Raw genomic sequence first — 14,307 nt, 5'->3', positions numbered from 1 at the left:
CTAAATATCTTGTGTTGATCAACTCCCATTTCTATCCATTCTACTCCACAGGAAAGCAAAACTAAAACTTGGCCGCCGAAGGCCCCATGGCAACACTCTGCTCACACTCAACACAACACCATGCCCAATCCAAGCTCTTCCCTGTACCAGATGAACATCCCTTCCAGCCAATGGAGTGATTCCATGCAGATGTTGCAGTCTCCGGTGTGGTCCACTGCCAGTGACTGCCCTCCCTCCACTGGGATCTCCTCTGGCTTCTCTCCCTACACCCAGCAGCATCAGCAACAACAGCACAAACCCATCAGCAAGGGCTTTAAATCCTTTCCCATCAAACATGAGCACAGGCCCTCCTACCTTCACCAGTACTGATACAGACCAAACAAATGAGTCCATTGGTATGGTAGAATTGCTGTAGCTATATTTCTGAAGCAAGTTCTGCTGCGACCATTAGTAATGTTGCCCTTTTGGAATAACCATTAAATTGAAAACATCAGTCTCTGTGTTTTCAGGCAAAATTGCATTGTTCATACTGGCTTAACATTTTGTATGTATTTTTCCATTTCAAACGCCCCCTTTTTGAAAAAGACATTCTAAACTGCCATGTAAAAGCTGTAAGCAATGCATGTCATGCTGGCAGCAGTTAGTCTGCCTGATAAAGTTTATACTGTGTTTCCTCAGACAAGAGCTTGAAACATGCATGGCCATCATCCACTTTTCTTCTCCAGCTGGAAATGTGTAAGGGATAAGATTTTAGTGGGTGGGCTCTAAATGAGACACTCCAGTTTTCCCCATAATTCTATACTGTCTACATAGCTGTAACTGCCAAATCTCATGTAAGATGACTCAGACTACAGCTAACATCTACTGTTCCATAGCTTGTAAATTACTGAAGTTGAAATATAAATAATAATTTACTTCTTTTTATTAAGAGGCTTTGAGCAGGCTCAGCATAAATATTATAATCATTGCAGAGGTGTAATTGAAAAAAAAATACTACTTTTTCAACGACTGACAGAGTAAAAAATATATAGCAGTAACTGTGCCATGTTGGTATTAATAGCACTTGCATAATATTATTTTCCAACCAAAGCGTTGTTCAGAAGATAAATGGTGCTGAAGAGATAATAAGTCCGTTTATTATATTGATCATTAATAAAGTTACGAGCCCTAGAGCATTAGGGAAAGTCTTTATGATCAAAAAAAACATTAATTTCCTTTTCTTTCCCTGACTGGCAGTTCACTTCAGAATGACACTAACTCAAACCTAATGTTTGTTCCTTTAAAATACAATATTTTCTTGTACAAATATTGACAGTATTAATCTTATTTTTGTATTTTCTTACATGTTCTACAATTACTGTATATGTTAGTATAACATGTTACATAACACAATCCCCCCCCCCCCCCCCCAAGATGTGAAGGCACATTCATTTCTTTAGTTCAGAGTTTAACTAAACCATATCTATAAAGGTTACCAAATATGCCATTATAAACACTAAAACATTGTGTAGGGTATTTTTTTGCCCATGTTTCTTCAGTTTCTATGGCTACGGGCTGTATTTAAAGGCCCAGAATGTTAACTTTTTGTGATGTTATCGGATGCCAATGTTGCCTGTATTTATGACATGACACCATGTTTTCTGAAAACTAACATACCATGTTTACAGAGATTTGTTTGCTGTATAAATATCATTTTATAGTTCTGTGCTTTGCACAATCAAAATATAGGGTTTGTTGCATTGTCTGTGTTATTTCCCAAACTTTTGCTGCCTTTTTTTTTTTTTTTTACATCTTTAAAGACCTTGGACTGGAACCGTTAGTATTTTTTAGCTGTGTCAAAATGGTTTACTAGTGGCATCTACAAAAAAAGTTTCCCTGACAGAAGATATGAAGGGGGACTGCTTGGCTTATGTTGCTTATTGTTCTCTTGAGCTGGCAACTGAATCTTCCCAAGTGTACCAGCAATGCAACAAAAATGAATAAAAATGACTAGCAATTGAATATGTTGGTATTTTCTATGACTTCATGCCATCACAAATTACTGTATGATCCTTTTATTTGAGGGGTGACAGGCTGCCTAGTAGGCTGTTGTACATCTAGTTTTCTAGCTTCCTCTAGTGGTGTCAACTAGCAGGCTCGAAGTCAGAACTTGGCTGTAACATCTTTAACCTTGGGTTGAAGTTCAGTAATATAATAGCCATTGTCCAAGGCTACCCCTAGTAGTGTATTTCAAACTTAACAATTCTGGGACCCAATGCCGGTGGTGACTTGCTCACGAACTGACCTGTTGGGAGTAATGATGATGATATTCTGCGAAAGCTCAATATGCCCGAACTCTATTAAATGCACCTTGTGTTACTTTACAGCAGTAGGTCAGGAAAAAATAGCCAACTTTATTTTCAATAAAATGAAAGATGTGAATCAATTGAGGAAATTGCCCATTATGTATGTAAGCTTTATGTCCAATCTGGGCTGTCAATGTTGGTGCCTCTCCATTGGTGGGGATCTGAAAATTGGAATATGAGTCAATTTGCAACCCGTCACTGGTTAACATTGACAAAGAAGAGAAACAACGGTCAAGCAATGAATGTAGCTGATTGCATTTTCATTGATGGACAAAACATACGTTTGTGGTTGGAGCCAAGTTTGGCTGGCGTCTGCTATGGTTCCCAGGTAAACAATGTTGCGGTGCAAGATCTGTTGATATCTGGTGGAGAAAAGTTGTTTACAGTATGGTAGTTAAAACACGGCAGGGAGGCCAACCCTATTCCTCAGCACCCTATACCATAATTATTTACTCATCAGGAACTTCAAATTGTATTTGTCACATGCACTGAATACAATACACCTTACTGTGAGATGCTTACTTACAAGCCCTTAACCAACAATGCAGTTAAGAAAGGGTTAGTAAAATATTTACTTAAAGTAAAAAATAAATGAGGCAATATGTACTGATACTGAGTCAATGTGCATGTTGGTAGGGTTAAAGTAACTATGCATAGATAACAGCAAGTAGCAAGTCTGTTAAGAACAAATTCTTATTTACAATGACGGCCTACCCCAGACAATGCTGGGCCAATTGTACACCGCCCTATGGTACTCTAAATCACGGCTGGATGTGATACAGCCTGGATTCGAACCAGGGACTGTAGAGACACATCTTGCACTGAGATGCAGTGCCTTAGAACGCTGCACCACTCTGAATCAGGTGTGTTCGTATAGAGCTGGTTAAAAACCTGCAAACCCAATAGCTCCAGGAGAAGGGTTGACATCACCAACTCTAGGGGAAATAACACATAGATATGGATGAAGTTGAACTTACTGTACACATTCCATTGCTCGTCCTTTTTGCATGTACTCTGTGATGCACCTTACCAGCTGGTCATTTTCGTCCAGCAACTGAAAGTTGGAAAATATGAAAAACTGTTAACGCAGCTGGCAACTTGTTTACCTGAAGCTACCACCTTTTATGATAGAATGTAGGCCAAATAACAAACCAACTGTACAGCTAGCTAATGAGCTAGACACAGTTGTAAACATTCTAGCTAAATGCTACACAGATTAACATAACTAAACTGATAGCTAACGTTACTTACTCTTTGGATGGTTTCTTGGTTGATCTGAGCTTTTCCTCTATGTCTTTTCGGTACAAAAGCGACAGACATTTTGAGTTACATTGAATGACAAACGGTAGCCAGTGGCTGTGACTACGACTGGGCTAATATTAGCTAGCTAGAGGACATCCACCATCTTTGCTAGTACTGCCTGGGATTTTCGGTCGTCACCTTACCACAGTCACAACGTCATAAACCCCGCCCATTTCTACAATTTCTCTTCTTAACCACTAACTTTAAGCCTAACCCAAACCTTAACTTTATGACCCAAAAGAAACATTTTGTTTTTATGATTTTTTACGATATAGCCATCATGACTTTGTGGCTGTGGTAACTAGTGGAAACGGATTTTCGTTCATTTCTTAGTCGAAAATGTGCCCGTTCAATTTCAATCCATAGTCCCTTGTCCTTACCCTGATATAGGATCCTGCTAACCTGTGGATAGGCTAATTGATCAAATCAAATCAAATTGTATTAGTCACATGCGCCGAATACAACAGGTGTAGTGTAGACCTTACAGTGAAATGCTTACTTACGAGCCCCTAACCAACAATGCAGTTTTAAAAAATACGAATAAGAATAAGTAATAAAAGTAACAAGTAATTAAAGAGCAGCAGTAAAATAACAATAGCGAGACTATATACAGGGGGTACTGGTACAGAGTCAATGCGCGGGGGCACCGTTTAGTTGAGGTAATATGTACATGTAGGTAGAGTTATTAAAGTGACTATGCATAGATGATAACAACCGAGAGTATCAGGGGCTTAAAGGGGGTGGGGGGGCTATGCAAATAGTCTGGGTAGCCATTTGATTAGGTGTTCAGGAGTCTTATGGCTTGGGGGTTGAAGATGTTTAGAAGCCTCTTGGACCTAGACTTGGCACTCCGATACCGCTTGCAGTGCGGTAGCATAGAGAACAGTCTATGACTAGGGTGGCTGGAGTCTTGGACAATTTTTAGGGCCTTCCTCTGACACCACCTGGTATAGAGGTCCTGGATGGCAGGAAGTTGCCATACCAAGTGTAACGGATGTGAAATGGCTAGCTAGTTAGCGGGTACGCGCCAGTAGCGTTTCAATCAGTTACGTCACTTGCTCTGAAACCTATAAGTAGTGTTGCCCCTTGCAGAGGGCTTTTGCGGCTTTTGTGGAGCGATGGGTAACGACGCTTCGTGGGTGACCGTTGTTGATGTGTGCAGAGGGTCCCTGGTTCGCGCCCGAGGTCGGGGCGAGGGGACGTACTAAAGTTATACTGTTACACAGGCAGTGATGCAACCACTCAGGATGCTCTCGATGGTTCAGCAGTAGAACCTTTTGAGGATCTGAGGACCCATGCCAAATCTTTTCAGTCTCCTGACAGGAAGTAGGTTATGTTGTGTCCTCTTCACGACTGTCTTGGTGTGCTTGGACCATGTTAGTTTGTTGGGGATGTGGACACCAAGGAACTTGAAGCTCTCAACCTGCTCCACTGCAGCCCAGTTGATGAGAATGGGGTGTGCTCGGTTCTCTTTTTCCTGTAGTCCACAATCATCTCCTTTGTCTTGATCACATTGAGGGAGAGGTTGTTGTCCTGGCACCACACGGCCAAGTCTCTGACCTCCTCTCTATAGGCTGTCTTGTCGTTGTCGGTGATCAGGCCTACCACTGTTGTGTCATCAGCAAACTTAATGTGTTGGCGTCATGCCTGGCCATGCAGTCATGAGTGAACAGGGAGTACAGGAGGGGACTGAGTACGCACCCCTGAGGGGCCCGTGTTGAGGATCAGTGTGGCGGATGTGTTGTTACCTATCCTTACCACCTGGGGGCGGCCCGTCAGGAAGTCCAGTTGCAGAGGGAGGTGTTTAGTCCCATGGCCATTAGCTTATTGATGAGCTTTGAGGGCACTATGGTGTTGAACACTGAGCTGTAGTCAATGAATAGCATTCTCACATAGGTGTTCCTTTTGTCTAGGTGGGAAAGGGCAGTGTGGAGTGCAATAGAGATTGCGCCATCTGTGGATCTGTAGGGGCGCTATGCAAATTGGAGTGGGTCTATGTTTTCTGGGTTAATGGTGTTGATGTGATCCATGACCAGCCTTTTGAAGCACTTCATGGCTACAGACGTGAGTGCTACGGGTCGGTAGTCGTTTAGGCAGGTTACCTTAGTGTTCTTGGGCACATAGCTTCCGCTATATCGCTTTCATCTATCCAGTTGTTTTGGAAAGGAGTAGGACGAGAAGTAGCTAGGGAGCGAAGTGAAAAAAACAGTAAAGGCCCGTGCGCATGTCAAAATCTAATGTTTGTAAACAAACTACTGAAACTTCAGAAAAACTCAACCCATTGCTTTCCACAGAAGCATGTCTATAAAAAATATAACTCAAATAGATTTCCAAACTACATATACGTGTTCCCCCTTCTCTATAAAAGACCATAAACATATTTCAAATAGTAACTGAAGTCAGAGCCCTAAAGAGTAATTATAAAACATGGACCTACACAAATGCTATGAGCATGGAAGGTTTGGTAGAAGGCAATAATTACATTTCTCCTAAGATCTTGAAAAATATGTGAACTGAGTAGTGTAGAACATGCAGTGTCCACAATTCTTGGAAGGCAACTCTTGACTATCAATATAATAAAAACAAGGAAATGGTTATTGAACAATTGTTTTTTTATTTTTTTTTATCTTGAGTAAAAACTTGTCTGCAGAGGGCGGCCCATGAAGTACACCATGCTGTTCAACTGCTTTATTTAGAAACAATATCTGGCTTTATTATTCCAGAGGTCGGTAGGAGTAACTCATGTAATCAAAACGTTACAGCAATATGTAGGTAATATGCACTGTTTGAAATCTCAAATTAGCTCTGGACCTTACACGGATGTGGTTATTGCAACTGCCCAGGCTCCTGTGTATAATCCTTGTTCGGAGTCACTATTTTGTGTTTAATCACAAGGCAAGGCTGCCATAGCCTCGTACAAGCCATCCTGATTTCGCAAGCTCACAGATCAGGGTGATTCTTACAAGGCTAAGGCTGCCATACATTGCTCTGTATTATCAATCTGTACAACAATTCAGTAAAACTGCATTTATGAACTATAGGATATATTGGCCTAGTTGCCCAACATTTTTTTATGATCTAAATCAGGTTGATTTTGTAGTGTTTTCAAATAGTACATGTTACATATTGTCATCATACCGCAGGTCAATTAAGAGAAAGATAAATACATAACCCTCCTTCTAGCACTCCCAAACATACTGACAAAAAGTGAGAATATCTGAAACAATCCACCCCCATTCTCCACTGGTTTAAACATCCAGTTCACATCCCTGTATCTTATAAGTAAAAATAAAATATCCCATATAAATCACTTGAAGAGGTGTGATTTGATGGATAATCCTCCAAACTGCTAGCGCTGGACAATAGACCGTGCTCAATAGACTTCCCCAAGCATGGGGAAAGGGACAAACATAGCAAGCTTAAAGCACCGATGCGGTTTATTACAAATGCTGGAATTGGATCACTAGGAATTCTTCCAGAAGCTTAGTAGATTGGTTTTAAGGCCTGGAGTAACTTCACTTTTTTTCATTTGTTTCCTTCAACCTCATGTAAATTTAGTGGTTGGACTTAAACAAAATAAATCTATACCCAAACCTAGCTGTGCAGAATATTATCGCTGATGGCTGAATATGAAGATTTTTCCTAAGTTATACAGCCCTTACTCTCCAACATATTTTGTCACTTCAACGAATAGATGGGCAGTTCTCAATTTCTTTTTTCAGGACAAGCTTGTATGATAATCACTTCTGTGCCAGGCTACTACGCAGTCCATACAACTGGCGAATGAGACAATTTTTCACTGAAGTTGCATTAGTGGGACAAAAACAAAAACACCAGCATCTTTTGGTTTAGAGTTGAGCACACCAGATTGTTGTTTTAGATACAACACAATACAAGGGCAAGCATGCCAATAGACCATCAGGTAAAGAAAGACAGTCTGCTAGAAAAATGTTAACATACATCAGTAACACTTGTTGAATTGCAAATTGTTTTGAAACAAACAGAATAAGTAGCCCAATGCTCCCAGTCCCATTCCATACTGCAGACAAGACCAATCTGCTTACACAGCAGTCTAAGTCAGAACCAGCTATCTTCTCTTGCAGGGCAAACATTTAGAGGTCAACAATGACTTAATTCCATAGACACTTGTTAAGCAGCTAGTTAAAACATGGCCGTTAATTCAATTCATATTCAAGCGCTGGGGAGATGGAGAAGGCTAGACAGACATTTCTAATGACTGATGCTCCAAGTCCAGTCATGATTGTTGCAGAAAAGCCTCCCTTGACTACACTAAAGAGCAATAGTCACCAACACTACATTTAACAAAAATATGCCAGAGCAAATATGTGCAGCGCACGCCATCACTGAATCACAAAGACTGCAGTCCTTTCTAACATGACCTGTAGTTGGCGACCAGCATTAGCAGATGTTGGGATACACTGGGCATTATTAGGGGGGGGGTAGAGAAAACTTCCCAACAGCTCTGAATCAATTCATTTCATATGCATTTCTAAAACTAGAAGTTAAGTAGCAACCACACAATATCTTTGGGGCAGAAATAACAGCGTGATGCAGTAGAAAATACATTCCTTCAATATTCAGTAAGATTATAAAACGAATGATCCCGATTACTGAAAATGCTCCATAATCCAAAGTGTTTTCAGGATGTCTGACCTACTCCAATCTTGTATAAATAGCTTATGTTAAAAGGTGTGAACTGACTACCTTAATTTGAAGGCAGGATCTCTACAAAAAATAAGAAGTGAGCCTATGATTTAAACATTTACATTTTAGTCTTTTAGCAGGAACACCGAAACAAGAGTTTCTCTGACTAAGAAACTTGGCAAAGTACAGCAGAACATCAAAACACGGGATAAATGGCTACTGAGATATAGACTAGGAGGATATAAAAAAACAAAAACTGTGACCCCGGGCGGCTATGTAGCATTTTAGTGCTCCTAAGGTACATTGCAGGATATATCCAAAAAATAAAGCTATTTTCAGGGATCAAAGTACTCACAGTATCAGCGGGCTTCTGCATACATCTTTACACAACAGAACATTATCAAATACAATTTTAGTAAGAAACTCAAATAGATGCAAAAATACTGAATAATTACACTGGAGTACGGTATTTACACAAGTTCTTATCCCTCTGATTACTGGATAATATCAAACCACGCTCAAATTTTCAAAAGCACATTATATTCCAATAATTTTTTTAAAGAAGCTGCATTCACACCCGTTGAAATCAAGCAGTCAACCCCCGTGCTGGTGGCAAATTTACAGAGTATGTCTTCATTATTTTGGACAAATATTTCTGGACCATGAAGGGCTACAATTCTTGGTGGATCCGTCTCTCTGGTGCACTACGCGGCCACTTTGTTATCCTTCTGGAAAAAAGCAAAACATGTTTAGACTTGTGAACACACAACCAGCCTTTAATATGGAGACAAAGACTTGCATCATATTGAACTTTACTTGCATTATAAGTGTGATGTTGGGTTGTCTTGTCCTTTGTTGCAAGTGTGTGCACATGTACATTTAACTTTTGAATAATAAAATCACCAACGATTTTAAATGTGGTGTAAACCAAATGGTAAGGAATGATTTACCCTGTATTCATATTCAACGAACTCCCGGCCACCTCTGCTGCCTCCTCGGAATCCTCCCCTGAAGCCGGGTGGGGCCCCACGGGGGGGTCCAAAGGAACCTCTGCTCATGGCACGCCCTCTGCCCCCACGGAAGCCCATGCCGCCACGACTTCCTCTGAAGCCTCCTCGGCCTCGGTTGTGCCTCAGTGGGATGCCAAAGGTCTCCGAATTCATCCTCCTCTCCTCAGCCCAAGTCTGCCTCCTTGGGAATCCTGAACCTCCAGATCGCTCAGCTGCTTTCCTGTAAATACAAAATGAGACCTTTAATGCCAAAGACTAACCTACCGACATGCTTTGGATTTCCATTAGTATGAGACTATCAATACCACAAAGCACATAAATAAAAATACAAAAATTGGTTAAGAGAGCAAAAGGGACATGCCTTGTATCATCAGAAGAGATGTTGTCAAAGAAGGACTTAGTCTTGTCGTAGTAAACGTTGGCCACTACAGGTTCCTCTTCCTCAACATTGCATTCACTGTTCTGGGTCTCCACTCCAGAATCTGCCTTCTCATTTCCATTAAAAGCCTTCTCTGGTTTATCAGGCTTGTCGTCTATGTTGGACAATTAAAAGGGGGTAAACAATTTTCTTCATAAATTTGGATTAAGCTAAGAGGATAAAAAGAGTACACAAAATATCGACAAGTTCCAAATCAACAGTGGCAGACTGGGATTTCAGGTAGGAACCCAGGCTAGGCCATGACATAACTGCTGCATGGAACATGCTATAATAATTACAAATAGTACCTTTCAGTTTGAGTTTGTTCTGAAACTCTTTTTCAATCTCCTCCTTGTTGAACTGAGCGTTGGCAGTCTCAAAGTCAAAGTCTTGATCAAATTTCATGGGACCGTCCCTGTGTGGGTTGAAGCGGCCTCTTCCACGGTGACCACCTCCACGACCACGGCGCTGAGGGGGAGGACCACCAGCTGGGAAGACAGGACACCAGAGTCCGACAATAATAACAAAGCAGCGTTTAGATGATTGTTTATTTGAATCCATGTAGATCTTATCTTGACAGAAAAACATGGACACATTAATACCAGTAAGGCAGTATACAACAGAAGCTAGGGCGAGAGTTTTAACAGGTTAACAAGTACACTGGTATTTCATGAGAACCAACTCACCACATTGACGGTTATTCCGGTTGTCGCCACCACCTTGCTCAGAATCTGGTCTGGGTATTTTCTGAACCTCAGGGCCTAAACAGTACAAAATAAAGGACCAAACTCACAATTATTTTGGCATATCAGTCAAGTACAACAATATTCTAAACTAGAAAGCCATATGGCCAGGTGCTTCACTTAGAGCTAGCTGATCAAGCAATTGTTTTAAACAGGCAATATAGACTAGTCTGTGTGACAGCAGTGTATTGTAGACATTCAGGCCAAGCCTGGCTACAGCCTCCCTGCCAGCCTCACCCCTCCTCTGTTCCAGGATGTCTGGAGGCTTCTGGTTGCCCGGGGTAGTGATGGGCCTGGCTGGTGGGCCAGCTGGGCTCCTTTGTCCCACTGGTGCAGGGGCAGTGGTGGGGGAAGTCTGCACTGCCTGCTCCAGGGAAGGGCTCTTCCTCAGAGGGTCCAGCTGGGGACTGGTCCGACCTAGAGGACAAGGCAGGGGTTAGCCCAAGATGTACTCTTAAGGAGCCTACCATTACTCCTATAAGGTCCAATGACCTTATATGATATATTCAAAGGAAGACTGGCTCCAGCAGCCAACATATACATATACAAAACATTTTTAGTTTGTATTTGACCTTTTTTTACTCCCTAATTATTCGATCTTGGCTCATCGCTGCAGCTCCCCAACGGGCTCGGGAGAGACGAAGGTGGAGACATGCATCCTCCAAAACGTGTACCAACCAACTTAACCGCGCTCCTTAACACCTGCCAGCTTAACCTGGAAGCCAGCCGCACCAATGTGTCAGAGGAAACAGTTCAACTGGCATATGGAGTCAGCCCGTAGGCACCTGGCCAGCCACAAGGAGTCGCTAGAGCGCGATGAGCCAAGTAAAGCCCCACCGGCCAAACCCTCCCTTAACCTGACGACGCTGGGCCAATTGTGCGCCGTCCTATGGGACTCCTGACCACGGCCGGTTGTGGCACAGTCCGGGATATGAAGCCGTGACTGTAGTAACGCCTCTAGCACTACTGCATGCAATGCCTTATACCGCTGCGCCACTCGGGAGCCCCAAACACTCAATTTAAACATGAATATATTCTAAACTGCGATACGGTTCTAGAAACATAAAGCCCCTCACTTTGAAAATAATTTCACAACTGCAAAATATACACTTACAGTATACTGTTTTAACCAGCTTTATCACAGTTGAAGCCAACAGCATTTTTCAGTGACACGTTTCTGGAAGCCTTCTTCAGTTACACACAGGTGTTTGGAGCATGCTAGATAGCTAATTTGCACAGGTGGTTCCTCCGTCTTCCGTAAACACACGCTGTAACATGGAGATATGGCCGTATGGGAGCATTAACCCTATAAATGTAACCTTTTCTTTAATAATTTCTCTCTGATATGAAAGATAAGACCCTTATGCTTCTAAAACTGTACCGCAAGTGATGCGTGCTAAAGTTCAGATCGAGCGTTGGGGTTCTTAACAAAACTCCCCCATACAGAAGACACCATCATCCAATTACTTGTGTACTGTACTGGAACTGAGTGATCAAAGGCTAGGCAGGGATGTGATTATAATAATGCAAGAAGTGCAGTGCTCCACTGATGTTATCTACATGCAGCATACCACATAAAATTGTATAATATTGAGAGGCAGATATGCTAAAGGAAAAAAAGTACTAGTTCCAACAGCATTGCATTACACACTGACAATACAAGAGCTTTCAAGATCATTCTTCATTTCAGACATCTCAGAGATGATAGAATGGCGAATCAACAAGATGAATGTACCAACCTCCACCAACAACTCCAAACTGCTGGGACACCAGGGGGCTTGGGTTAAACTGGCTGTAAGGGGGGACAGGAGCCCTGCTGCTAAAGGGTGCATATGAGCCCACAGACTGGAATGATGGGGGTGGAGCATTGGTGGATCCAATAGAGGACTGGGGAAGTAAAACAACATGTTAAACAACCACATACAGAACTATTAAATACATAAAAAGAAAATACATTTACAAATGAATCATCATTGACTAGAGCAATGGCCTGCTTACTTGAACAATGGCAGGGTCCTGAGGTAGGGAGCTGGTGGCTTTCGGTGGCTCGCAAACAGTCAGGTCCTTGATATCACTCCCTCTGAAGATGATGTACTCGAAGACTTCATCTCGTGGTGGAATTGGCCTGTCAGTAGGGCGGTCCTCAGTGCCAAAGGAGCGGACTGTTTGGATAAACAAATACCAGACAGAGATAGATTACAACAGTCACTATCATTGATTGTCTGACAGATAATCCGCTATTCATTGTATAGTCTAGTAATAACAAAATGAAACACCGTGCAGGATCTGATTTCCCATCACCACATTAACCGCTAACGTTAGCTAACTAATCATGCAAGTGAGCTGAAACGAAAACCCGGTCAACTAACTAATGCAACAACAAAGTATGAATGAAACAGGCCAGGGCATTTGCAGTGAAACGGGCTAGCTAAATTAGCTCTGCTAACTTAAACTAGCCTGCTACAAGCATTATTAAGCATTCGACAAAGCTAACTACTACCTATGCTAACTAGCATTGTGAAAAATTTGACAGTGACAGACTAAATGCCTGCACCCCATTACTAGTAAAAAAGTGAGGTGTTTTCAATTTATCGACTTATTTTTTTACAAGGTATACGTTTTAACTTACCTTTGGCGAGAGCAACAGTCGAATTTTCGGTGTCAATTGTGTATAAAATTCCTTCATAACGAATCTCGGCCTTCGAGATTAGGCTAATTTTACTCCCGATGTAGGGCGTCCCTCCACTCATACCGTCTTCCTTTTTCTTTGAGTGTGGAAAATAAATATATATTACAAAAGTATATGGCAAGTAACTAGCTACTTTATTTAGTACTGTTTGTACAATTCTAACAAAGAATATTGCCCGTTCGTTCTTCCACCAACTTGCTAGCACCACGACATGGCCGTTTTCATATGATGCCTTGCCTCACCGCATAGAATGGTGGGAAATCGTCTCTGTAAACCGTAAATATCGCGAGTTTTCACGGGATCATGCTACCTTTCTAAGATTACTGGTCTAAAATTAGTTTTGTGTTTCTCGCCCTACTGAATACTTTCTGGGATTGGGAGAGGGAAACTGATCCTAGATCTGAGACTGCCAACTAGAGTTTATGTACATTTTTCATTGCTGCCACTGGATATTTTATTGCCCATCTCTCTCGCCCATCCCTTATGCACAAAAATACATAAAAAAGACAACGTTTGTTTAATTAAGCAATTTCCACAATGTATAATTTATTCTACTGTAATCTGCATTAAAGACTAGGGTGTAGTTGCAATCTTCTTCATCTCGCAAAATGTCCTTCCAGCAGTTCCAGCCACAGCTAGCCGCAGCAACAAACCTTGACATGTTGATGGAAGAGATCATTGACACATTAAATTATTTGGTCTACTAAATATTTCCAGTCGTGTCTGTGGCAAGTGGCAAAATAAAATCTCTTTGACAACAAATAGAATATGTCCTAGGGACCATATGCTACTCTATATTTGATGTAAAGTCCATGGAGAATAAGAGCACCTCCTCCCAGCTGCCCACTGCACTGAGGCTAGGAAACACTGTCACCACCGATAAATCCACGATAATTGAGAATTTCAATAAGCGTTTTTCGACGGCTGGCCATGCTTTCCACCTGGCTAACCCTACCCCGGTCAACAGCCCTGCACCCCCCACAGCAACTTGCCCAAGCCTCCCCCATTTCTCCTTCACCCAAATCCAGATAGCTGATGTTCTGAAAGAGTTGCAAAATCTGGACCACTACAAATCAGCTGGGCTAGACAATCTGGACCCTCTCTTTCTAAAAGTATCTGCCGAAATTGTTGCAGC

The 14,307-nt window shown here is 41.8% G+C and overlaps 3 protein-coding genes across 5 annotated transcripts in view; 1 reads left to right on the top strand and 2 right to left on the bottom strand.

Annotated features, from left to right (window-relative positions):
• LOC139563191 (granule associated Rac and RHOG effector protein 1-like) overlaps positions 1 to 2,001 on the top strand; it is a 40,801-nt gene extending 38,800 nt beyond the window's left edge. For both annotated transcript variants that reach the window (XM_071381534.1, XM_071381535.1), the window contains exon 14: positions 52 to 2,001. In XM_071381534.1, coding sequence (XP_071237635.1) covers positions 52 to 369 — 318 coding nt within the window. In that variant the 3' untranslated portion in view covers positions 370 to 2,001. The remainder of the gene's footprint in view (positions 1 to 51) is intronic.
• Positions 2,002 to 2,373: 372 nt separating this feature from the next.
• ss18l2 (ss18, like 2) lies at positions 2,374 to 3,779 on the bottom strand. Its single transcript, XM_071381537.1, has 4 exons — positions 3,597 to 3,779; positions 3,323 to 3,399; positions 2,627 to 2,707; positions 2,374 to 2,506 (listed from the first exon to the last, which is right to left on the bottom strand). The coding sequence occupies exons 1-4, from the start codon at positions 3,663 to 3,665 to the stop codon at positions 2,476 to 2,478; spliced, it is 258 nt and encodes an 85-aa protein (XP_071237638.1). The 5' UTR covers positions 3,666 to 3,779; the 3' UTR covers positions 2,374 to 2,475.
• A 2,462-nt stretch (positions 3,780 to 6,241) lies between these two features.
• LOC139563329 (protein LSM14 homolog A-like) lies at positions 6,242 to 13,457 on the bottom strand. 2 transcript variants are annotated; one of them, XM_071381955.1, is made up of 9 exons: positions 13,113 to 13,427; positions 12,482 to 12,645; positions 12,223 to 12,370; positions 10,721 to 10,900; positions 10,427 to 10,501; positions 10,049 to 10,228; positions 9,684 to 9,855; positions 9,263 to 9,542; positions 6,242 to 9,037 (listed from the first exon to the last, which is right to left on the bottom strand). In XM_071381955.1, the coding sequence occupies exons 1-9, from the start codon at positions 13,231 to 13,233 to the stop codon at positions 9,017 to 9,019; spliced, it is 1,341 nt and encodes a 446-aa protein (XP_071238056.1). In that variant the 5' UTR covers positions 13,234 to 13,427; the 3' UTR covers positions 6,242 to 9,016. The 2 variants fall into 2 exon arrangements, with proteins under 2 accessions (XP_071238056.1, XP_071238055.1); XM_071381954.1 differs by having other exon boundaries at positions 7,599 to 9,040; positions 13,113 to 13,457.
• Positions 13,458 to 14,307: the final 850 nt, after the last annotated feature.

The sequence above is a fragment of the Salvelinus alpinus genome, chromosome 33 (genome assembly GCF_045679555.1).
Source record: "Salvelinus alpinus chromosome 33, SLU_Salpinus.1, whole genome shotgun sequence".
Lineage (NCBI taxonomy): Eukaryota > Metazoa > Chordata > Actinopteri > Salmoniformes > Salmonidae > Salvelinus > Salvelinus alpinus.
Note: the sequence above shows the minus strand (reverse complement) of the source record. Positions and strands in the feature narration are given on the sequence as shown.